Source organism: Protopterus annectens, chromosome 8.part1 (assembly GCF_019279795.1).
Source record: "Protopterus annectens isolate FY-2018-M chromosome 8.part1, PAN1.0, whole genome shotgun sequence".
Classification (NCBI taxonomy): Eukaryota; Metazoa; Chordata; order Ceratodontiformes; family Protopteridae; genus Protopterus; species Protopterus annectens.
The window spans coordinates 526,952,656-526,977,288 of NC_056742.1; the positions used below are offsets into that span (position 1 = coordinate 526,952,656).

Consider the following 24,633-nt stretch of genomic DNA (forward strand, 5'->3'; position numbering starts at 1 on the left):
GGAAAGAACCGCATCTCACAACATTTATTTACTTAGCTTTTAATCAACTGACAGAGATCTGCATTCTGTATAAAATACATTTTAAAATAACCCCAGTTTGAACTACAAAAAATATTAAAAAAATAATGAACTTTTACCTTGACATGATAAAACCAGGTGGTGTATTTTTGAATTTGTGGCCCAGCCCTACACACTGACATATTACACATGTAGTTCTGCTGTGTCAGTGCTTGTATTTTGTATGCATTATTATAAAGTTGTACAGCAATATATAAGGACTTCTCATGCCCAAATGCGACTCAAATTATGTCATCCACTCTGCACAATAAAGAATATGATCCAGTGCATGCTGAAAGACTTAAAATAAATAGACAGATGCAGTTTTAATTTTGATTGTATTTATTTATTGGTATTCGTTAAACATGGCAGAGCACTGATCCACGTCCCCTTTTGAGATACATCTCAGGAGCATTGTCTAAGTGACTAGCTTAGAGCCACACAGGCTGATGTTTTATACTAGTTCAGATGTGTTCAAAGTTTTTGTCTGTATTAAATTCATCTAATGACACTTATGTAAAATAAACAGCCCTGTCCACCAGGGGCAGAATGTGGAATTTCCATTTTGATGCACAGATTCTGTTACAAAATAGAGTCCACATCATGAGACTGACATAACACACAAAAATAAAATAAAACAAAATAAAATACAGAACTATTTTGAGGTTGCGGGGGGGGGGCTGCAACTGCACTGCAGTGCTCTGAATGACTGTGATACAGAGGAGCTGGATCTCATGGAAAAAGCCAGTAGTGCAGATATCTTAGACAAAACAGTAAACTACTTCTTTGAGTCGGAAGGTACACCAAGATGGGAAAAAACATGGAGAAACACCAGCTACAGGGCTCTTGAGACCCCTGGACCAAACTCTCTACCAGTACATTTGCAAGGGTCTAAGACAGATGTATGTCAGGGGTCAGTGAGCCAGATGGGAGTAGGTTAGTGGCAATGAGTTTCCTACCTTTGTATGAGTGTAAAGTGGATGGGTTTGCAACTTGCTGAGTACACCGGAACGAGTTGCAACTTTTTGACCACTGTTTTCCATAAAGAGTCACTGATGACATAGTTTTTATTTGTGCACTACTAAAGAGTCACTGATGACATAGTTTTTATTTGTGCACTACTAAAAGTCACTGCTGACACAATTTTTATTTGTGTACTACCACTAATTCAGTTTTTAGCCTTTTCAGTTTTTTCCATTGCTGTGTAACTGGGGGAGTTAAAAAGAAAGAAGGTGTAGGAGGCATTTTGTTTTACATACTTATTCGCCAGATGAAGTTTTGAATAGTCAGGTTTGTCCCACTGTAGATATGCCGCTGGGTATGTCCTGTTGCAGCTTTACCTGGAGGATACTAGATCATTTACAGCAGAACCTTTGACAAAAGGATGTCCATGTGATGCAGAGAACAAAATGCACAGAAAAATACTGTTATGTAATAAGTTAAGCTGAGGTTTAAAGTTTATAATACTTCTCCCCACAGCAGCCTACTGTTCTGTAAACGTTATCAGCCCAATTTGGTCTGACAACTCAATGTATGCTTCTGTAGTGCTGAATAACACTGCTGTAATTCTGGAGTTTACTAAGGGACATCTAGGTGGACTGACTCAAATAAATGCAAACATGGCATGATAAAGTAATGCAGTTTGTTTACAACACATTTTGTTATTGTGGCACTGCTGAACTGTCCAGCTCTGATGTTTTCTGAATGATTTGTTGTTTTTTATGTGCACACTCTAAATCAGTGTCCTCTGTAACTCCAGTCCCATTGATGGCCTCTTTTTCATCCCTCTTTCGTTTGTGGATCGGGTTGTTTTCTCCTTCACTCAGTCTTCCCTCTGGAAGTTGCAAAGTTCTAAGACATGCAATTGCAGCTGCCTGCTCTGCTAGCTTCTTGGATTTTTCCCTGAAATGAAAAAAAAAGAAAATCTGACTACATACTACCATGGGAAAAGGGGTCGTCTTCACAAGAAGAACAAAAAAATTACCTAAAATGACCTAATGATTTCATGGTAACGTTTTAAAGACAGAATAATCCTGTCACTTTTAATAAGAACTCACATCTTCATTCCAAAGAATCAAAGCAGACGCAGCGATCTTTTTAAGCATCATGCATACTGTTCTTCAACGTGCTCATACTGGAACTAATATTTAATAACAGTAGAGCTGGATTGCAAATGGTGAGCTTCACTGCTGTAGTGGGTTAAGCCTTGACTATGACCCTGGCTTTTGGCTCTGCTTGACATGGACCTTTTCCCTTATTTGTGTTAAATTAGCCCTTCTGAGAAGTGTGACAAACGTGTCCCAAAAGCAGATGTAGCTATCCTCTGTCAGATAACTGGATCTGCTTTCAGTCCAGCACCTTCTCAAAAATGCTGGCCCAGATAAAGAACTGGGTAGTTTTGGCGATCCTTATTTCCAGATTACACATAGCCTCTGTGTGGAAATATCATCCACAGACTTCTGTGACAAGTTGGCGTTCATTTATTGCTAGACATGCCAGACTCTTGCCTGCTTTGGACCTATGTCATTCCCCATGTCTGGCTAGCCACAGCACTGCAAGGAATACATTAGAGATGCAGGGTTGGTGGTTGGCTTAATGGTTAAGGTGTTTACCTCAAAGATACAAGTTTGAATCTTGAGAAGCATGGCAATGCTTAAAAAGACCCCTCGAGGTCATTAGCCTACTAGTTACCTACAAAAGACTTAACTATATTTAGCAATCAATGTCTGAATGTGATAGCTTACATACTATGCGACTACAGAATGTCAAGGAATAAGCTGTATATGATGGTACTCGTTAATTTGCTAGTTGTTATCCTTTTCTTTTTATTTTACCACTTGGTGGTGGTGTTTGTTTAGGAATATTTTTTTTAAATCAACTGTTCCTGTATATTCTATGCTCTGATTTGGATGCACTTTATAGTGCTATATTTATTTAGGGGAGGTGAAGATGGATGAAGCTATCCCTGCATGCCTTTCTTTCACAGGAAGAATGCAGTGATGTCCTGATGAAGGTTGACCACAGCTTGTAGCCTGATAAAATCAAAGGAAATCATGACAACAACAGAAAGCGTGTGGGCAGGACGTGGACAGCATTGCCACCTGAGAGGTGGAGATGCTCCAAGACCAAGTCTCACAGCAGGCAGTGGTCTGTAACAAGATGAACACGTAAGGTGGTACAGTCCCCTTATTTGCAAGTCAGCTCTTGAATCACTTGTGGCAATGTGATACTTTTATAAGATTGTGGCAAAACCTTCAGTAGCCGCAGGGTATATCCACCTGTCCTGGTAAGGTAAAGAGTTGGGCACCTGAGCTAAGAATGGCCATGGACCGATGGAAGGGGAATGAAGTCAGCAGGGGCACTTTCTGCCATACAAAAATAACCAACATGCCAACCCAACAATAAAGATAGCTGTGTGATCATGATGGGATGGTGGGTGGGGGTTAACTTGCAGCAAAAAAAAAAAAAAAAACTTTTTGTTAAAGCTACCTCCATCCATGATGCTTTATAATTCAGTAATTCATACAATAAATAAGGTATATGACAAAATAAATTTAGCAGTATATGGTGCATCCAAATAAGAATGGCTAATTTAACACAAATAAGGAAACGGGTCCATGTCAAGCAGGGTGAAAAGTCTTTTACGAGACGAATGTGTTGAAGGGCATGGTAAAAGCTAGCAGGGTGTCAGCACTCCTTATTGCTACAGTCAGAGAGTTGCATAGGATACAGGTTATATGGACAAAAAAAAATCTGCACCAAGAGTCACCAACCTCACACTAGGAACTTCCGACATACTCATTTTAACAGAATGCAATGCAATGCATTACCAGGCGTACATCACGTGAGAAAAAAAATCAGCAAAACACTGAAAAGCAAAACTATATGTGGTTTGTAAGTAAGGAGAAAGATCTTAAATGTCACCCTGAACAGGACTGGGAACTAGTGCCAATCTCAGAGGGTATAGTGGCAGTTGTCTCCTCCTCCTCCTATGACTATGGGACCATGGGGCATGGGGAGGGCTGCTGCCAGAGGCTTAATACCCCCATTCATGGAGGGAAGCCACCTTCCAGCTGGCCTTCTCACCAACCTGTATTTGGCTGCGGAGCACTGCTTTGGAGGAAATATGACTAATGGTGTCTGGATTGCAGAGGGAGGGGGACCCCCATCCTAGGCATCCGATGTGACTGCAGAGTTGAATTCTCTGGATGGATAGTGCAGCTCACATCCATTTGCCTCTGAATAGCTTCATGGCCTCTTGAGCTCTCTCTTTTTAACTTTTCCTTATGGTATTTCTATTAGTCTCAAGCCAGTATTTAGCATTTAAATGGAAACAACTAACAGGGCCGCAATTAGCTGTGCTAGCAAATGCCTGCAGAGGTCAAGAGGTCACCTCTGTTAGGACATGAGAATGAGCTGCAAAAGTTAAAACAGGAACTCATTAAGGTTTGCAACAAAATATGCAGATAAGTGATTGGCCGGCTTCACCTGTATAAAAAAAGATAAAACCCTGACTACAATCCAGGCAGCCTGAGTTGTTCGGTGTCTCAGGAGCCTGCTGGAACAGGCAGGAGGAAGGGAGTATTGCCACAGCATAAGCATCGTATCTTTCCTTTGAGGTAGACAGTGGGGTTGTGTGCCTGGGGTGCATAGGCCCCAAGTAGAGCCAGTGGTAGAGACCGGAGGCAATATGGGAGTGATGGTTCCTAAGACGGCAGGGCAGACTTGAAGGGTTACTTCACTTGAGTAAGTGAAGTCAGTGACATTCCCTAACTGATGCCCACTCTACTCCAAACCCTGAAGCTCATTACTAGGTACTTGCGGTGGTTTTAGGGCTAAAACTATGGAAAATAAATGATGGACTCCATAAGTTGGGTCTCAGCCCTTGTGCAACAGGAATGACTGGGCCATTTGGCCGAGTGAAAACTAATGGTTAGGAGGCAGTTTGGGGGGTTCGGGTGGAGTGTGGCAAAAAAAAGAAATACAAATATGGAACAGAAATAATAATTAGGTGAGAGGTTAATATGAATTTTTTGACTTGATGACCTCATTATACCTTTTTTTATTAAATTGTTGCTGAGCCATCAAAAAAGCAGTTCACCAAACTGGTTGCAAATAACTCTCATTATGGCTGCACTACTCCAATGCCAGACATGTGAGCATATTCAGTCATCAGTCATCAAGACAGCCAAGTACTGTAGGTAAAACAACTGAATAAATCCTGTGTTCTCACTTGACTGATCTAAAAGTCAAGGCAAAATGATCAGAGCAGAAAGCTCCCTTTTATGAATGAACACCAACCCTTTCATGGTTAAAGAAGTGTGTACTCCAAAGGCAACCTGTTCTTGTCCTGTGCTTGCATAAGGCTCCTTCAAAAAAAGGGGGCATTTAAAACAAGGTAAAAAAAGAAGTTATATACTCACCATAACGTTCCATCTGTGTTGTCCATTTTCATTCTTCCTCAACTTTTGAGTTTGGACCAGATCCCTCAGATCTGACTCGGCCATTGCTAACGTTCGTGGCAACCAGAAAACTCTCAAGCTTCTCTCTCACCTGCAGTGCATCAACCCCAAGTATCTCAGATCTTATTTGCTGACTTTAGCAGAAAGAAACATTAGCAGTCATACAGTGAAGAGACTATATGTGGAGCTCAGTATCAGGGAAATGACTTCCCTAACCACTCACTCTTCCATTAGTTTTTAAAAGATGGAGGTTGAAGGGTGGGGAGTTGAGGAAGAATGTAAATGGACAACACAGATGGAACATTAAGGTGAGGACATAACTTCTTTATCCGATGTTGTCAATTTTCATTCTGTCCTCAACTTATGGGACAAAGTCCCCAGCTACCTAAAATCTCAGGTGGACTCAAGGAAGGATATTCCTGAGCACCACTGAGCCAAATGATGCCCTACTTCTGGAGACCATATCCAATTTGTAATGAGTAACAAAGGCATGGGGAGTAGCCTAAGTTGTTGCAGAACATGTATCATCCATGGATGCTCTACACTGGAAAAATTAGAAGTTGCCATGGATCTAGTTGAATGAGCTAGTAATGGTTTTGATAAGGCAATATCCAATTTAGGAAAGAATACTGGCAAATTAATGGTTTGATTGATATTAGAGTCTGACACCACCTTAGGGAGAAAGGATGCATTGGTTCGTAATGTAATTCTATCCTTGTGAAAGATCAAGAATGGTGGTTTTGAAGACAAGGCTTGAATCTCTGAAATTTGTCTGGCAGAAGTAATGGCTACTAGAAATATTGTTTTCCAAGAAAGATATTTAAGGTCACACCTAGCTGCTGCTTCAAAGGGGGAAGAGATAAGTGCTTGCAATACCAGATTTAGATCTCAAGGTGGAGGAGGATGTTAAAGAGGAGACCTTAAGAGAAGAGTACCTCGTAAAAAGGCTTTGCAAAGCTTATGAGAGGCAAAACAAGAGCCTTCAAATCCAATGTGAAAATTCAATACTGCTTCTAACTGGACCTTAACTGTAGTGGAACTACCTCCTTCTTTAAAAAGCAGGGCCAAAAATTCAAGGATGTTATGTACAGGATCTGAAAAAGGATCAACATTATACTGATGTGCCCAGTAAACAAACTTTCTCCATTTACTGAAGTAGAGTTTATGTGTACAAGGTTTATGGGTAGATAAAAGTATGTGTCAGACAGGAGAAACTGCATAGGTTGTCTGGCTATTAATGGAATTGGAGAAGCCAGATGATCAGCCTGAGGCTTGGTATAACTGGATGTTTCATGCCTGTTGGGTGACAGGAAGTCTGAAGTTGGATCCAGAATTCAAGGTTCGAGAAGTAAACGAGGCCAAAGGAAGGGGAACCAAATCTGTCAAGGCCAGTAAGGTGCCATGAGGATGACATTCCTCTTCAACATGGCAGTTTTCTGAAGGAATTTCAGAAATAGTAGAACTGGTGGGTAAGTGTAAAGTAATCCGGAAAGCTAATTGTGAAGTAGAGCATCTCTCAGTGATTCTCCCAGTTGGGGGGATTTATGCAAAGTAGCTGCTGCATTTGTTGTTTAGGGGAGATGCAAAAAGATCACAGCAAGGCTGGCCCCACTAGTGGAAAATCATTTCCATTATGTTCTTGCTGAAACACCACTCGTGAAGTAGAAGAATGCACCTGCTCAGCTTGTCTGTTATTACGATGGACTTGAGAATGTGCGTTGCTATAAGAAAACGGTTTGATGACATCACCCACTGCCATACCCTGAGCGCTTCTCAACATAAGGGGATAAGATCTGGCACCGCCTTGTTTCTGCTGTACCAAACTACTGACATATTGTCCATTTGAATTGCAATTGTCCCCAAGGGGAGAGTATCTTGAAGGGCATGCAACACTTAAAGCACTGCTCTCATCTCTGGACATTGATATGCAAGTTAGCATCTTCGGAGAACCAAGTGCCTTGGACTGTTTTCCCCAGATAATGTCCCCCCATCACAAGTGGGAAGCGCCCATGGTCACTACGGCCTTGGGCTGAGGAGGAATGAATGGCCTTGTAGAAAATGATCCGAAATAACCCACCAACTGAGATCTCTCTTGCATGTGTCAGTGATTCGAATTGGAGTTGACATGGGTTGGTGGGATATTAACCATTATGTTGCTAGCATCCACCGTAAAATCCTAATGTAAAATCTGGCTAATGGTAAAACAGTTATAGCTGCTGCCACTGAACCCAGAGCTTGAAGAACCAAACTGGCTGAGACCGTGGTTCTGCAGATTATTTTTCTGACCTGTGATCTCATTGTCTGAACTCTTGAGGGAGGTACTGAAGCTATGGTTGATTTTGTGCTGAGAAGTGCCCCTATGAATTCTAAACCTTGAGTTGGCTATAGTTGAGATTTTTTGTAGTTTATGGTTATCCCCAGAAGAGAACTTGTCTGGAGAACCTGGCCTTTTTTACCTTTAACAGTTGATGCCTGGTTGGGGTGGATATAAGCCAGTCATATAGATATGGAAACACCCGGAATTCCTGCAGTCTCAAGTGAGCTGCAACTCCTGCCATGCACTTACTAAACACCTTGGGGGCTGCGGTGAGACCAAAGGGCAGACCTCTGAACTTGTAATGACTGGCTCCCAGCAGGAAGTGTAAGTACCTTTTGAGTCATCTGTTCATCTTTATGTGATAGTACATATTCTGAAGGTCTATCAAGCACATCCAGTTGTCCTTGCCCAAAAAGTGGAGAATGGCCAGAACTGTGACCATTCAGAACTTGGGGCGTCAAACTGATTTGTTTAAGTTGCTGAGATCCAGAACTGGTCTCCAGTCCCATTTTCTTTGGCACTACAAAGAATCTCCAGTACGTTCCAGAGTCTATCTGGTCTGGTGGGACCTCTTGGATGACTCTTTTTTTTGGCCTTTGTACCTGAATTGCTGCTTACTCACTCTGACTGGGTGGAAGATCGTGGATTTTTCTTGAAGTTGCAGAAGGAAGGGAAAATGGTATTACTCACATGTAACCTCTGGAAATGAACCTCTGCACCCATGTATCTGTTGTTATTTCTAGCCAGGCTCTCTGGTGCAGGGATAGTCAACCCCCAACTGCCTTCAGATGAGAGCAACTGGACTTCCCTTTAGGAACATTGGAAGGGTCTGCCAAAGAAAGAATCTTTGGACCCTTGGTTTTGAGGGCCACCTCTGCTGTGGGGGTAGAATCTACCATTGGAGTTCACCCCTCTACCCCTGGGGGTAGTACTTCCATGTGTGTCCTGGAAAGGTCCTTTGGATGTTTTGAAGCATATTTTTCCACTACCTCATTGATTCCTGGAAAAGGATCTTTGAGGGGTGGAAAAAAATACACCCATGGCAGACAGGGTCTTTCTGTCCTTTTCATACCTGAATAATGTATCTTTTACCTTGGGATCAAATAAAGATGTGCTGTCAAAAGGAGCACTGGCAAATGAAGACTTGAAGGGCTCCGCAAAAGTCACATAAGCGCATCCAGGTATGCTTCCTTATGGAAGCACCTGAATCTGCTGGCTTTGAGGTTCCATTGGCTACATTCAAAATGAGCCTCATGGAAGAACTGGAAATTAATTGCAAAGTTACAGATGCTTGCACTTCTTTAGAAATGGATCCTGACAGGGTGTCAGAAAGTTCCTTAATCAGGTCTCGCTGTAACCTGGTGAAATGTGCCAGATAGTTCAGTGACCTCAAGGCGAAGGTCGCTGAAGCATAGACATGCTTCCCAAACCTGTCCTTTGCCCAAGACTCCTTGTTGGGGAAATAAACAGTGGAATCCTCCCCAGTAAGTTCCTTCTTAGTGGCTGCTGCCATGACCATGGCATCAACAGGCACCCCTTTTACCCAAAGCTACTTGTCCTCCAGTGCTGCCATAACTTTATCAGGTCTCCGAGGTATTGATTCAATGGTATCAGGATTCTTCCATGCCCACCGTGAGATCAACTCAATGAGCTTATTTGGTGGGCAGAGTCACCCAGAAGGTACATGGGTCAGTACCGAAGGCCTCCAGGAATACAGACTCTTCAAACAAAGGGTTCCAACCACCTCTGTGTTTTAGGATTTGAAGGATGTCTCCAGATGAGACATCTTCAGGAGGTGACTGTGGGGACCATTCAATGTCATCAAAGTCTGCATCGCCTGTGACAGACTCCTCTAGGGAGTCCAAGTGCTTCCCCTTGCATGTCTTCTTTTTCTTCTTGACCTCCTCAGTGAGATGCTCTGGGGAGGTATCAGAAGAAGTCGGGACACCTCGTTGGAAAGCTTGGGGTGTTGGTACCAACTGTCCCTCAGTAAAGAAGGGTAAGACTCTAAACACAGAGACATCAAGGCTGCAGATTGAGGATCCGAGGGGGTAGGAACCATCTGTGTTTTTTGAGGCAGACAATTCCCTCTCCATGGCCTCAAAGGCAGACCCCCCCCCCCAGAGAGGGATAGGATCCTGGATTTGAAAAGGCAAGCTTTTGGTCCAAAGTCCCTCCCTGCTCCAAGGACAATCCCCCCAGGGCAGAAACCAGAGCCAAACTAACATCTGCCGAGGCCTTGAGGTGCAGGGATAGCATTGGTAACTTCAGAGTCAGCTCCAACACCTTGGATCTGACAGGCAGCCTCGGCTCTGAGAACTCTCTAAATCCAACTGAACCAAAGTACTCAGAGCAAACCTCGGATCCGAGGATAAGAGCATCCTCGGATCTGAGGCAGAAGGAGTCAGGTGGCTCAGATCCCAGAACTCTGAGACCGTAGAAGGAGTCAGAAGAGGAACTGGTATGGAGGGTATGGTGGAAAATTGGGCCTCCTGAACCAAAATGGTAGGAGCCAAATAAACACTTGCGAGACTCTGTGCTGAGATAATTCTTCTCACCAATCTTTCCACATCTTCTTCCTTTACACTTTTGGAAGAGCAAGTAGAAATTACCAAAGGGGACTAGGTCTCTCCAAAAACAGGGAAGGAACCCTGGAGAGAACTAAGTCCACTGAAGGATAGTATGTGGTCCTCAGAGGTAAGAGATACTGGAGGCTGAATCAGATGATTTTTGCATCAGATCCAAAGAAGTTGGATCTGACAAATCTTTCTTCTTTCGTTTCGGATCCGATGTTGAGGTTGACTCTGACAGTTTAGACTTTTTCTTGTAGAATCCGAAGGAGATCTTTTCTTTGACTACTCCAAAGCATTTGAAAAGGATAAAAAAAGGCTCAGAGAAGAAGATTTAGGCTTTTTTGATTTCTCAGGGGACATAGATCCAGATAACACCTCTCCAAAAGAAGGTAGTAACCCTTTCAAAATCAGCTTATTGTTGCATTTAAAACCAGGACTCTAAGGTTAAAAGCATGACAAATGTAGCAGTCCTCTTGTAGATGAAGTGGTCCTAAGCAGTACACACACAATATGTGGGCACTGGAAAATGGAATCTTGTGCCCACACTTAAAAGATTTCTTAAACCCAGCTGGGCCTCTCTTTCTCTGCCATATTTGAACAATTAGCAGGAAAATACCAGATATTAAGCAAAGTAAAAGTAATGGACTTTTTTTTTAACTAAATAAGAGAGAGAAACAAAAATTACCAACAATGGTAATAAAGAGCTACATAGAGTGTAGAAAAAAGGAAAGAATACCAACAATAGTATTCGCGGTACAGAAATGTACAAGAGGAAGAAAATGGACAAACGATATTTTAATCAGGGAAGATCTGTGAAGCGGAAGGTAAGGGAATTAAAGAAATCTAACAATTTGGAGGTTTTTTGCAATAAAGATCATCATCATCTTCTTTCGGCTGTTCCCATTAGGGGTCACCACAGCGGATCTTCTGTTTCCATTTCTTCTTGTCCTCTGCATCATGCTTTTTCACACCAACCGCCTGCATGTCCTCTCTCACCACATCCATAAACCTTATCTTAGGCCTTCCTCTTTTCCTCTTACCTGGCAGCTCCATCCTTAGCATCCTTTTCCCAATATACCCAGCATCCCTCCTCAGCACATGTCCAAACCAACGCAATCTCGCCTCTCTTGCTTTGTCTCCAAACTGTCTAACCTGAGCTGACTCTCTAATATAATGATTCCCAATCCTGTCCATCCTAGTCACACCCAGTGCAAATCTTAACATCTTTAACTCTGCCATATCCAGCTCTGGCTCCTGCCTTTTTGTCAATGCCACCGTCTCCAACCCATATAACATAGCTGGTCTCACTACCCTCTTGTAGACCTTCCCTTTCACTCTTACTGGTACCCGTATGTCACAAATCACTCCTAACACTCTTCTCCACCCATTCCACCCTGCCTGTACTCTCTTCTTCACCTCTCTTCCACACTCACGATTACTCTGAAGTGTTGATCCCAAGTACTTAAACTCATCCACCTTTACCAATTCTACTCCCTGCATCCTCACCATTCCTCTACCCTCCCTCACATTTACACACATATATTCAGTTTTAGCCCTGCTGACCTTCATTCCTCTCCTCTCTAAAGCATATCTCCACCTCTCCAGGGTCTCCTCAACCTGGTCCCCACTCTCACTACATATCACAATGTCATCTGCAAACATCATAGACCACGGGGCCTCCTGTACTACTGCAAATAAGAAAGGGCTCAGAGCTGATCCGTGATGTAATCCCACCTCCACCTTAAACATATCTGTCACTCCCACAACAGTCCTCACCAATGTCACACTACCCTCGTACATATCCTGTACCACTCTTACATGCTTCTCTGCCACTCCCAACTTCCTCATACAATACCACAACTCCTCTCTAGGCACCCTGTCATATGCTTTCTCTGAGTCCACAAAGACACAATGCAACTCCTTCTGACCTTCTCTGTATTTCTACAACAACACTCTCAGAGCAAATATTGCATCTGTAGTGCTCTTTCCTGGCATGACACCATACTGCTGATCACTAATCATCACTTCCCTTTCTAACCTAGCTTCCACTACTCTTTCCCATAACTTCAAGCTGTGACTGATCAATTTTATCCCTCTGTAGTTACTTCAACTCTGCACATCACCCTTATTCTTAAAGATAAGTACCAAAACACTTTTTCTCCACTCCTCAGGCATCCTCTGACTTTCCAAAATTTCATTAAACAATCTGGTTAAAAATTCCATTGCCATTTCACCTAAGCACCTCCATGCTTCCACTGGTATGTCATCTGGGCCAACAGCCTTTCCATTCTTCATCCTCTTCATAGCTGACCTTACTTCCTCCTTGCTAATCTGTTTCACTTCCTGATTCACTATCCCCACATCATCCAACCTTCTCTCTCACTCATTCTCTTCATTCATCAGCCTCTCAAAATACTCTTTCCATCTACTCAACACACTCTCTTCACTTGTGAGTACATTTCCCTCACTATCCTTTATCACCCTTACCTGCTGCACATCTTTCCCAGCTCTGTCCCTCTGTCTAGCCAATCGGTACAGGTCCTTTTCTCCCTCTTTAGTGTCCAATCTCTCATACAACTCTCCATATGCCTTACCCTTAGCCTTCACCACTCTCTCTTTGCCATGCGTCTCATCTCCTTATACTCCTGTCTACTTTCTTCATCTCTTTGACAATCCCACTTCTTTTTCGCCAGCCTCTTCCTCTGAATACTCTCCTGTACTTCCTCATTCCACCACCAGATCTCCTTGTCCTCCTTCCTCTGTCCAGATGTCATACCAAGCACCTTTCTAGCAGTCTCCCTTACTAGCTCTGCTGTAGTTTCCCAGCTATTCGGTAACTCTTCACTGCCTCCCAGTGCCTGTCTTAACTCTTCCGTGAACAACACCTCACAATCACCCTTTTTTAACTTCCACCATTTAATCCTTGGCACTGCTTTCACACTTCTCCTACTCTTTTTGATGACCAACGTCATCCTACAGACCACCATTCTATGCTGCTTAACTACACTTTCCCCGTCACCACTTTACAGTCTCCAATCTCCTTCAGACTGACCCTCCTACATAGGATATAATCCACCTGAGTGCATCTTCCTCCACTCTTGTATGTCACCCTATGCTCCTCCCTCTTCTTAAAATACATATTCACCACAGCCATGTCCATCCTTTTCGCAAAATTCACAATCATCTGACCTTCTGCATTCCTCTCCTTAACAACATATCTACCCATCACTTCCTCATCCCTCTGTTCACTTCACCAACATGCCCACTGAGGTCCTCTCCAATCACTAGTCTCTCACCCTTGGGTACACTCACCACCACTTCAGCCAACTCACTCCAAAATGTTTCCTTCTCATCCATAGCACACCCAACTTGTGGTGCATATGCACTAACAACATTCATCATTACACCATCAATTTCAAGCTTCATAAACATCACTCTATCAGACACTCTCTTCACCTCCAAAACACTCTTGGCATACTGTTCCTTTAGGATAACATCTACCCCATTTCTCCTGCCATCCACACTATGATAAAACAATCTGAACCCGCCTCCTATACACCTGGCCTTACTTCTCTTCCATCTGGTCTCTTGCACGCACAATATATCAACCTTCCTTCTCTCCATCATATCAGCTAGCTCTTTCCCTATACCAGTCATACTGTCAACATTCAAAGTTCCTACCCTCACTAATACACTCCTAACCTTCCTCCTCTCTTCCTGCCTTCGGGCATGCCTTCCCCCTCCTCTTCTTCGGCCAACAGTAGCCCAATTTCCGCCAGCACCCTGTTGGCTAACAGTACTGGTGGCGGCCGTTGTTAACCCGGGCCTCGACCGATCCGGTATGGAAATATGAAATATTTTGCAATAAAGGAGGTAAATTAAAAAAAATAAATAAAGGTTCACCTTCTCGAGAGTAATGGTCACCACATCTTTCACAAAGAGCAGCAAATGAGATCCGAGGTACTTGGGTTTGGTGCATCATGGATGGCTCAGTGGTAGCGTGCAGCAGTAGTGTTGTCACCTCACAGCAAGAGGTTCTCTGGTTCAATTCTTGGCTGTGGTGCCTTCTGTGTGGAGCCTGCATGTCCTCCCTGCGTTTGTGTGGGTTTCCTCCCATAGTGCTCCTTCAGATCTGGTTGTTCAGGTTGTGACATTTTATTCTTTAATTGTGATAACAGAAACTGCTGATATTTAAGCATATGGAACTGACAATTTAAGGCCCTCATGGCTAGAGTGGCCGAGGTATATACCTTTTTTTCCCACCTAAGGATCTAGACTCCCTTTCGGAAGGTAATGGATTCTTAGCAGTAGAGGCCTTCATTCCCTTGGGACCCTGAGAAATGGTTTCTGGGTCAGCATTATGGCTTTTGTAAAGAAATTGGTGTGAGTTAGGAACTCTGTAGTACCTATCAGGCTTGACTGGGGCTGGAGGCAGTGAATCCGGATTAAGGCAAGCCTCTGAATAAACATCATCAAGTATGTCCAAGACAGGAGGTATCGCCAGAGGCCTGTGCTGAGGTAGTAGAAGAAATTCCCTAAGCCTTTTCTTTGAATCTGAAAAATCCTGACCTTCCCAATGGAAGTGTTCCCTCAAGGTATGCAAGGTTTCCCCGAATGAGAAATCCTCTGGGGGGGATACAGAAGGAATGGACTGTTCTGCATCAGAATCTTCAAAAGGGGAGTACGAATGCTCCTCTTCATTAGAATGTTCTGAAATAATGGAGCCCTGGTCAGAAGAGGGAGATTCTTCCTCCACTCTGGGTCTCTTGTCCGGTGGGGGTTGGGAACCCCTGATAAGAGTAATTAAATCCTCAGCCATTTTGAGCATCTGCTTTTTAGGCATGGGGCCTGTAGATGGGCCCTGTGCAACAGGCCTCTGGGAGTGCATGGTTGATTTAGACTTAGTAAAGGCCTTGATGGAAAAGGAAGAAGAAGGTCTGAAGACACCATGGGTGGAAGTAGATCTGTCCACATTAAGAGGTTCAACACTCACAGTGGCTTCGGTAGCTGTAGTCAGGGTGTGGGCCGAGAAACCTGCGGTCTCGGGTACAGAGGACACTGCCAGAGAAGCGTCGTCGGTAGTCAGGGGCTGCGTAGGTGCCTCACTGAGAACCGGACCATGTGTAGCCGGTCTTGGCGTGGTGTCGGTGGGGACCGCGGGCCTCGCGTGTCGGTCTTTGTCCTTGCGTTTTTTGGACAAAACGGTAGTCGGAGTCTCCAATGACATTTTATAGTTAAAAGTTTTACCAAAAAAGTGCTGGGCGAACTCCACCCGACGCTTAATAGTGCGTTTATTAAAGGTAGCACAAAAGCGACAGCCCGAGACGTTGTGGTCTGGGCCTAAACAAGGAATACAGAGGGAATGGAAATCCTTATGCGGTATTTGCTTCCCACAAGAAATACAATTGTTAACTTTGTCTGACATCGGTCTGAGGCAAGAAAAGTTTCCCCAACGGGGTACTTAGCTTTAAAGAAGACTTCGGTTTCCAAATTTTCATAATTTCAGGAGCTGGCCGACTGGCACTTGCGAACTGCTTCTGCTTCGGGCACCGCGCGGTAAAAAAGACTGATACTGATTGCTCCAGACTGGCCAAGACAACACTGGTATCCACTCCTGAGGAGCCTAACACATTCTCCTCCCTGGACCTTACCTCTAATGCCTCCTCTTCTGACTCAGCACAGCTACAAAACTCTTCACAGTCAGCTGAAAACACTCAATCTGGCTGCATGGAAAATTCCTTAACACCACAACAGACCCTTCTCTCCAAGGAGGTACAGGATGTCATTTTGGAAGCCAGAAGGCCATCTACTAGAAAAGCTTACTCCGCAAAATGGAAACGGTTTTGCGCTTGGAATGAGAAAAAGGATCAGGATCCTAGAAAACTGAATTTGCCTCAGATATTACAGTACCTAACTGAACTGCTGAACAGTGGACTGTCATTCTCCTCCATTAAAATCCATGCCTCAGCCATTTCTGCAGAATACAACACTGATCCACCTTTATTCTCTCACCCACTCTTAAGACAGTTCCTCAGAGGGGCTAAGAATATAAGACCTCCAAGGAAACAACCAATCCCAGCCTGGGACCTTAATTACATACTGGAAAAATTAACATTGCCTCCCTTTGAACCAGCTGCCTCAACAGATTTGCAATATTTGTCCTGGAAAACAGCTTTCCTTCTGGCTATTACCTCAGCTCGTAGGGTCTCGGAATTACAAGCCCTCATGGCTGTGCAGCCCTTTCTCATCTTCCATCAGGACAGGGTTTCCCTACGAACCAACCCGTCATTTATGCCTAAGGTAGTATCCAGGGTAGCTTTAAATCAGACCATACACTTACCTACCTTTTACCCCAATCCTCAAAACAAAGGGGAAAGGCTGCTTCATTCCTTAGACATCCATAGACAGCTGCGTTACTATTTGGACAGAACAAAGCCGTTCAGGAAATCAGAACAACTCTTTGTGTCCTATGCTGTAGGAGCTCAAGGGAAGCCAATTTCAAAATGGATAGGCCACTGCATACGTTTTTGTTACTCCTTTCATGGTAAATCTGTGCCTACAGGCATCCAATCCCACTCCACTAGGGCCACAGCTACCTCTACAGCCTTCCTCAGAGGAGTTCCTACCAAAGATATTTTGGAGGCAGCCACTTGGAGTTCGGTGCATACCTTCACTAAACACTACCACCTACCTTTATACTCCAAAACAAGAGCAGGCTTTGCCACTGCTGTGTTGCAGGGCATTTTAGCTCCTCCTAATTCCACCTAGTGCCCACCACCCTGTGCGTAGCTTTGGGATTCTACCCATCTGTAATGACTGCAGCTGTATGCACGATGAACATAGTACAGTTTTGTACCTACCATAAATGTAGATGTTCGAGTGCTAATACAGGTGCAGTCCAGGTTTCCCCTCCCTCCTTCCCCTCTTGGTACAGGCCTAGTGGCTAACTCCTCCACAAACAACCTGTTTGGGTTATCCTTCTATGGTGTATTTGCTTGCAACTACTGAATTTTGATTACATTGCATTGCATGACTATACATAGATATATAAATTATGTATTGCCTTCCTTCTGGGGGCACCTGACATCTGGGACAAGAAAGACTGAAGAAAATGGCGTCGGCCGTGTCTTATATACCCCTGTCGCACTGACGTCAGGGAAGAAGGCGACAACAACTGACGCCAGACCAAGACTTTGGAATTCGGCCGACCGAGGACCCGCCTGACGGCAGGAGAACTTTTGAAATTAAATGCTTGTATCTTTTACATTTGTATAATTATCATTAGTAATCTATTGTATGTACCTAGTTTGTTTGTTTTTGGAGCTTTTCTCCCCAGGACTTCATTGAAAACGGGTTCATTTTGGCTCAATGGACTATCCTGGTAAACCAACTGCAAATAAATAAATAAATAAATTAGAAAGACATACATCTGGAGCATTTCTCCCCGGGCCTCCAATGAAAATTGCCTCCATTCCAAGTCGGACTTTCCTGGTTAACAAATGTTAAATAAATGAATAAATAAATACAAAATATAAATAAATTGTGGGTAAGGGAGAAGCTTAAGAGTTTCTGGTTGCCACGAGTTTTAGCAACAGTCAAGTCAGATCTGAACCCATAAGTTGAGGACAGAATGAAAATTGACAACATCAGATCTATAAATTTGCTTCACTGGAAGTAAAAGTTATAGCTAGAATTAAATTAACATTGAAATTAAATACTGAAATATGAACAAATATTAAGTTTCAGAATGGATTTCGTCTAGTAACAGTATTTCAGACATTCCAACTGACAAAATGTATTTCTGTATTTCAGACGAGAAGCATGTTTTTAACAACTGTATGCTGCAGGCTCGATAAGACTCATAGTACTGCTTTCTTATGAAACAACAGAATGTTGAGGGTCTGAGTGAGGCAGTTAGAAAACAGAAATATTATTACACGTTGGCCTTATTTTACAAATTTTGTACTGAATACAACCTTGTTTGTGACTACATAGATGAAATCGTGAGAAAGTGCAAAGTATTTGAGAAGTATGCTTACCAGCAGTTTCTGAATAATAACTGCATATTTCTACTGTCAAATTAGGATGTAAACTATAATTGGAAGGAATGTTTCAGAATACCTTTATCCATGTATTTACTGTCTGTAGTTCTGCTATAGTGTTTGTGTTAGTCTAAACTTGTTGCTTGCATAGTTTAGATGTGCTGCTAATCTATTCAGATAAAAGTTTTGATGTATTCTGCTTGTACTGTCTTAGTGGTTTACTTATGACAGATGATAAAATAAGAACATGGACCTTCTTAACAAGGACTACAGGGTTAGAATAAACTACTAAACTACTCATTCCAGAGAAGCTACTGGAAGATCATCTCATATGGGGAATATACACATATCTGCTACACTTTATTCTGAAGGGCCCTTTACAGTAGATGAAACACTTCAACATGATTTCAAGTAGTATCCCCAAAAGGTTCTCCATTTACATCAGTGACTCGTATTTTTCCAGTGAAATTTGGACAGTCAAACCCATTTACCTGAATCAGTGAGTTTCCCTAACTTGCCCTGAGAGTGCATAACCTCAGCCCTGATTCCATATCAGTTTAGGGATGCAAGAGACAAAAACCTATGCCTAGGTGGGTATTAGAGGTTGCTCCCCACACGAAAAAATGCTGACTTTCCATTTGCATGAACAAGCTTTACTGACTGAGTTTTGATGAAAAGGAGTTTATGGATGTAAACCACCTTTCCAAAAAACATTACGGTGGAAGGTGCAGGCATAAAAAATGGATTTCGGACAAAATGTAATGAAAGTCTGCCCTTCATATGAATCCTCTACTCTTGCAGTTGAAGCCCAGAAAGCAATGTTTAATGCTTAGTAAAAGCAAGCACAGATGAACAGGGAAACCTAATGAACATCATGCCTGGACTTACTATGGACACACCTCACCCAAACTTTGAGTTTTTAAAGTTGTTTTTCTCCCATTTTCCCTATATTATACACTCTGGAGATTGCTTGTTAGAATTAGGGGGCTGTAGTGGGCACAACCTACTGTTTTTCATGAATCTCTTGCACATCCACAAAAACATTTTTGCTTGTGGCCTAAACAGGACATGTTGGAGAGAGAGAGAGATTTGTCTGTCAAAGAACTTATATTCTCTGGAACAGGCTCCCCATCTATTTGACACAGACGTCCACCCTATCACTATTTAAACACAACGTGGGCCAATGGATAGGTAATTAGAAATTCACTCCTGGTCAGGCAACTATGCCTCTGATGGACACAAGCAGTCAGTAAATCATCCCCCAAATAAATCAAATTTGTATGTCACACTTGGGTTGCACAGCTAGGCTTATAAGGTTCACAGGTTGGTACTAGGTTATCCGCCCTTGGGCCTATACAAGCCTAGCCATAAAAATTCTCCTAGCTATTTCTTCCCACACTATTTATAGTTTCATAGGTTGGTAATATGCTATTGGCCCTAGGGCCTATACAAGCCTAGCCATAACAATCCCCCTGGCTATTTCTTCCCACACTTAGGGCCCACACTAGGGCCCTAGTATACACCTATGAAACCTACACTATACACATGGCAGAATTGTTTTTAAAAAGAAAAAAAAACTTCTAAAGCTAGTTTCAATGACCTTTGAGCTGTGAGCTCATAAATTTGGATGTGATAATTCATTAAGAAGGGACCAGAAAGTTGGTCATGGACAGATACCAAATATGGACATCCCCCTAAAAGGTACCAGAGGATAAAACTTCCTGCTACAGCACCCTTTGAAAGATACAGAAACATGTTCTGTTGTGTTTTTGATCATGGAACTCTAAGATGCGTGCTAGGTCCTTGAATGCCTGTTTGACAAATGGACCTCCATTCTTGGCAACTGCAAAGCAGATGGATATTGTTCCTTTGCTCACAAATCATGTGGAGGTAAAATGGTAAATAATGATGAATGCCCAGAATGTGGAAAATGTGTTCTGGCCTGTTCTAAGCCTCTGCATAAATCCAAGGAAACTGAATGGACAGGTTAAAAGAAAATTTCAGAGATAACCACGGAGATGAAGCAGGGTCTCATTTCAAGTGATAACCAATTCTTGTGAAAGAACAAGTAAGAGTCCTTACACATTAAGGCATGAAATAGGTTCATGGGTTTTTACTAGGTAGTTGATCAGGTATATTATCTGCAGCCTTGGAACTGCAAATCTCACTGCCTGCTACTCTTTTCCATAAGCGATTGGAGGACTATATGCGGAGTAGGTTTATAGTCACCGTCCACATGTGTAAGCTGTATATGAAGATAGCTATCTTACTTTCTATAAAGGAGAAGTCTGTTCCAAAGGAGATGCATTTGTTGAAAGATGCCGGTATCACTGCAGCAGGTTCTCTTTATCTTGTGGTGTAAGTTTAGGCCTTTTGTGTGGGTGTTCATGGTGTTACAGGTTTTGCGAACACATAGAGGGTCACACAATACTGGGTCATTGATGGCCTTGTGAGTCTGTACAAGGTGGAAAGGAGAAAGGCAGAACTTTAGTGTGTTCTGTAAAGCTCATGGAACATCTTTTCCAAGATGGATGATATTTTGGGAAAGATACATGCTGAAAGGATCATTATACTTTATTATGGGCCTAACAAAGGGGAAAGGTAGCATCCTTGGGCCTAGAAAATATGCCTTTTTAATCATCTGGAAAAAAATAGAATGGTTTTCTAATGGCAGCAGATGTACAGTGGTCAACGGAGAATGCACTGTCTACAAAAATGTCTAAGTCCCTGATAAATCAATTTTTTTTGGGGGGGGATATATATATATATATGTGGCAAGTGCACAGGTGCTTGTGTTTTCAAAAGGACACAGTATTACACTTTTTAGCATTTAGATTTAGACCATGGTCCTAACACCACATTTGTACTTGCTAGGCCCACTAGGGGGATATGGGAATTATCTGGAAATTGATGACAGCTCCAGCTTTGAAATCATCTGCAAAGTTTGTCAGCCAAAGACCACTGAGATCAGGACAGTAGATACTAAACACCAGCAGCCCTAGTACTGATTCCTGGAGGACCCCACAAAGATGAGAATTTTAGAAGACAGTATAGCCACAATCATAGATTACTTGGTTCTGCTTAAGAACCAGTTTGCCATCCACAGAGTCACATAATGGTTTGCATTTAATTTGATTATGTTACTGGTATCAAAGGGTCGCCAAGTAAAGTGAGTGGTGTTTACCAATATACCTTCATCTAATGCCTCAGTCAGTTTTTCAAATAAGTATTCTTTTAGCAGGCAGGATCTCCCTTTCACAAATCCAAACTGGTTTGGGTCAAGGGAATGTAAGCTGCCAAAATCTTTGTCTATGAGTTCCATTACAATGCATCCTATTGCCTTACAGATAAGGCTGGCAAGGCTCATTGGTCTATAGTTGCCAGGATCAGTGGATGGGCCACCCTTGTGGAGGAGGACAAACACAGCTGTTCCCCATACCTCAAGCATAAAACCACTTCTGAGGCAGAGGTTCAACAAATTCAGGAGGAACTCAATTACACAGTGTTTCATACTACAAGGAAGTAGGCCAGCGCATTTTCAGGACAAACAGAGCTAATCTTTTTGGCGCTGTTGTACTGGCTCACTTTCAGTTTCGTGCATGAGTGGGTGTGGCCAGCGTGTTTGACAACTGAAGTGGAATATAAAATGAGGCATGACTGACATGCCATGCATATTAGCCAGTGACATCATGCATAGAATTAATGTAGATGAGCTGCTCTGAATACTGAATGTACTTAAGCAGCTCTTGTATACCTCTCAACTGTACATATTGACATTTATTTTAGTTACACACTTCATTAAGAAATGCATGCAAATATAAAACTGTGTCATTCTAGCAACTGTCTTAAGTTTATAAGAGCAATTAGCAAGCAGTTTATAACAGCATCTCGCAATACTACTGTAGCTTACTGTGACAGCAGATTGGATAAAACTCCTTAAAAACACACCACTACGCAATTCTATTATATTCTGGCTTTTGTAATGTACTAGTTTTGATTCAGTCTTCTTCTTCTTTCGGCTTTTTCCCAGTTAGGGGTCACCACAGTGGATCATCTGTCTGCTCATGATTGGCAGTGGAGTTTTTTTATGGTGTCGAGTTGCCAGCCTGGCATTCAACCTTCCACAGAAGGCACAAACACACACACTCACACCTATGGCCAATTTAGAGTGTCCAATCCACCTACTGCATGTCTTTGGGACATGGGAGGAAACCGGAGCACCCGGAGGAAACCCACGCGACCACAGGGAGGACATGCAGACTCCACACAGAAGGCACCACAGCTGAGGATTGAACCGGAGAACCTCTTACTGTGAGGTGGCAACGCTAACCGCTGCACCACTGTGGCCGCAGTACTGCCTCGAAAATATGTTGCAGCTCTTTCTCTGTGTGTGTGTTTTGTTGTTTGTCTTTCGGCTTTTTCCCGGTAAGGGGTCGCCACAGCGGAACTCTGGTCCGCTAATGATTGGCAGTAGATTTTTACGAAACGCCGAGGTGCCAGCTCGAAACCCAACCTTCAACGAAGGCACGTCCATTTACGCACACATGTCTTTCGAATGCCACCCAACCGCGGGGAGGACATGCAGACTCCACACAGAAGGCACTCCCAAGCCAAGCCGAGAATCGAACGGGAGAACCTCTTGCTGTGAGGTAGCAATGCTACTGCCATACCACCGTGGCACTGTGTGTGTGTGTGTGTGTGTGTGTGTGTGTGTGTGTGTGTGTGTGTGTGTGTGTGTGTGTGTGTATATATATATATATATATATATATATATATATATATATATATATATATATATAGAGTGAACTACTAAGTACTTATGTAACTGTAACTTTGGGTAATTAGTTGGCTCAGCTAGAAAGATTTCCACAGATTTGTGAGTAATTATCCAAAGATAGTCGGCGGTTAATTTACTATCGCAACCACTTCTGTAACCTCGTTTAAATCCTAATGTTTTCGCTGCTGTAAAATTTTTGTTTTCGTGTGCATTTAGTGAAGCAAACAACAGTAAACTTTTTACATAGTGGTGATATTTTAGTGTACTGGCTCACCTTCAGTTTCAGTATATTTTATTTGAAATTCCATTTTGAAATGTCATATACTAATAAAATAGAGAAAGTTAAAATATACACTGCATATCTTGAATATTCATTCAGGTTACAACACAATGTAATCAATATTCATTATTACCGGTTGACATCAACCGGCTTGGGTGGGGTTTGGGTGGTGTTTGCTACTGCGCATCTGGTGAGCCAGTACACTACAATATTGCCATCTTTTTAGCCTTAAGAAAGACTTTACAGCTTGCTCTAAGGTGATCCAAGGGGTGGGTACAGACATGATGTTGGCCAGGGGTGATAAGTTTGAGTAAAAGTTATCTGCTAGTATGTTTGTTGCATCCTCTGTGGATGTTCTTGTTAAGTATCACTTCAGTGCAAATACAGGCATTGTTTCTAAGGTTTTTGCCATAGTTAAATAAGACACAGGTGACAGTTTTCAGTTCATACTTACCCTTGGTATACTTCATTTTACGCTTAGGTTCTCTGTTTAACCTCTTAGTTTTTGGAACAGGGGTTTTTGGGTTAATTCCACAGGATAAGGATTTGTTCCTTTTATCACATATCTTGTTTATACTATGGTTTTACCACAGGGATTTGCTCCTAAACCTAGCACTGTATTTCTGTCAGATTGGAAGTGAAACTTCAGTGCAGGAACTGAGGTGTGTGTACCAACTATCTGCAAATACAACAGTACTGGCTACTAGGTCCTCTAAGAGAGGGAGCTGCTAAACTACTTAAAATCATCAGCTAATTGCAGTACCCTTGACTTTGAGAAATGTCTAAAGGCATTAACGTTTGTGGGCAAGTTCAGTTGAGCCTTCAGGGCAAATATGACTGAAAGTTACTCATATTTGATCAGTGATGGTGTAACTACAGGTGTACAGCATAATAGGATGACACTTGTCAGAACTAGGACCACTAAACGTGAGACACTGGTAGGGAACTGATCATCTGTTCTAGAGTTTGCACTGATGAAATCCAAAATGTTTTATGACTGCAGTGTAAGTTTTGTTCAATTTTATGGTGAAAGACTCTAGTTTAAGTTTGTATTGTAGGCTGCAGGTGTCCTAGAGGGACATCTGTAGTTGCACAGGATATGGTAAGACATCTTCCTGATACAAT

General features: G+C 42.6%; 1 protein-coding gene across 3 annotated transcripts in view; it reads right to left on the reverse strand.

Annotated features, from left to right (window-relative positions):
• Nucleotides 1–381: 381 nt before the first annotated feature.
• The window catches only part of DUS2 (dihydrouridine synthase 2), a 1,571,638-nt gene continuing 1,547,386 nt past the window's right edge, over nt 382–24,633 (reverse strand). For all 3 annotated transcript variants that reach the window (XM_044082049.1, XM_044082046.1, XM_044082048.1), the window contains one exon: nt 382–1,959. In XM_044082049.1, coding sequence (XP_043937984.1) covers nt 1,719–1,959 — 241 coding nt within the window. In that variant the 3' untranslated portion in view covers nt 382–1,718. The remainder of the gene's footprint in view (nt 1,960–24,633) is intronic.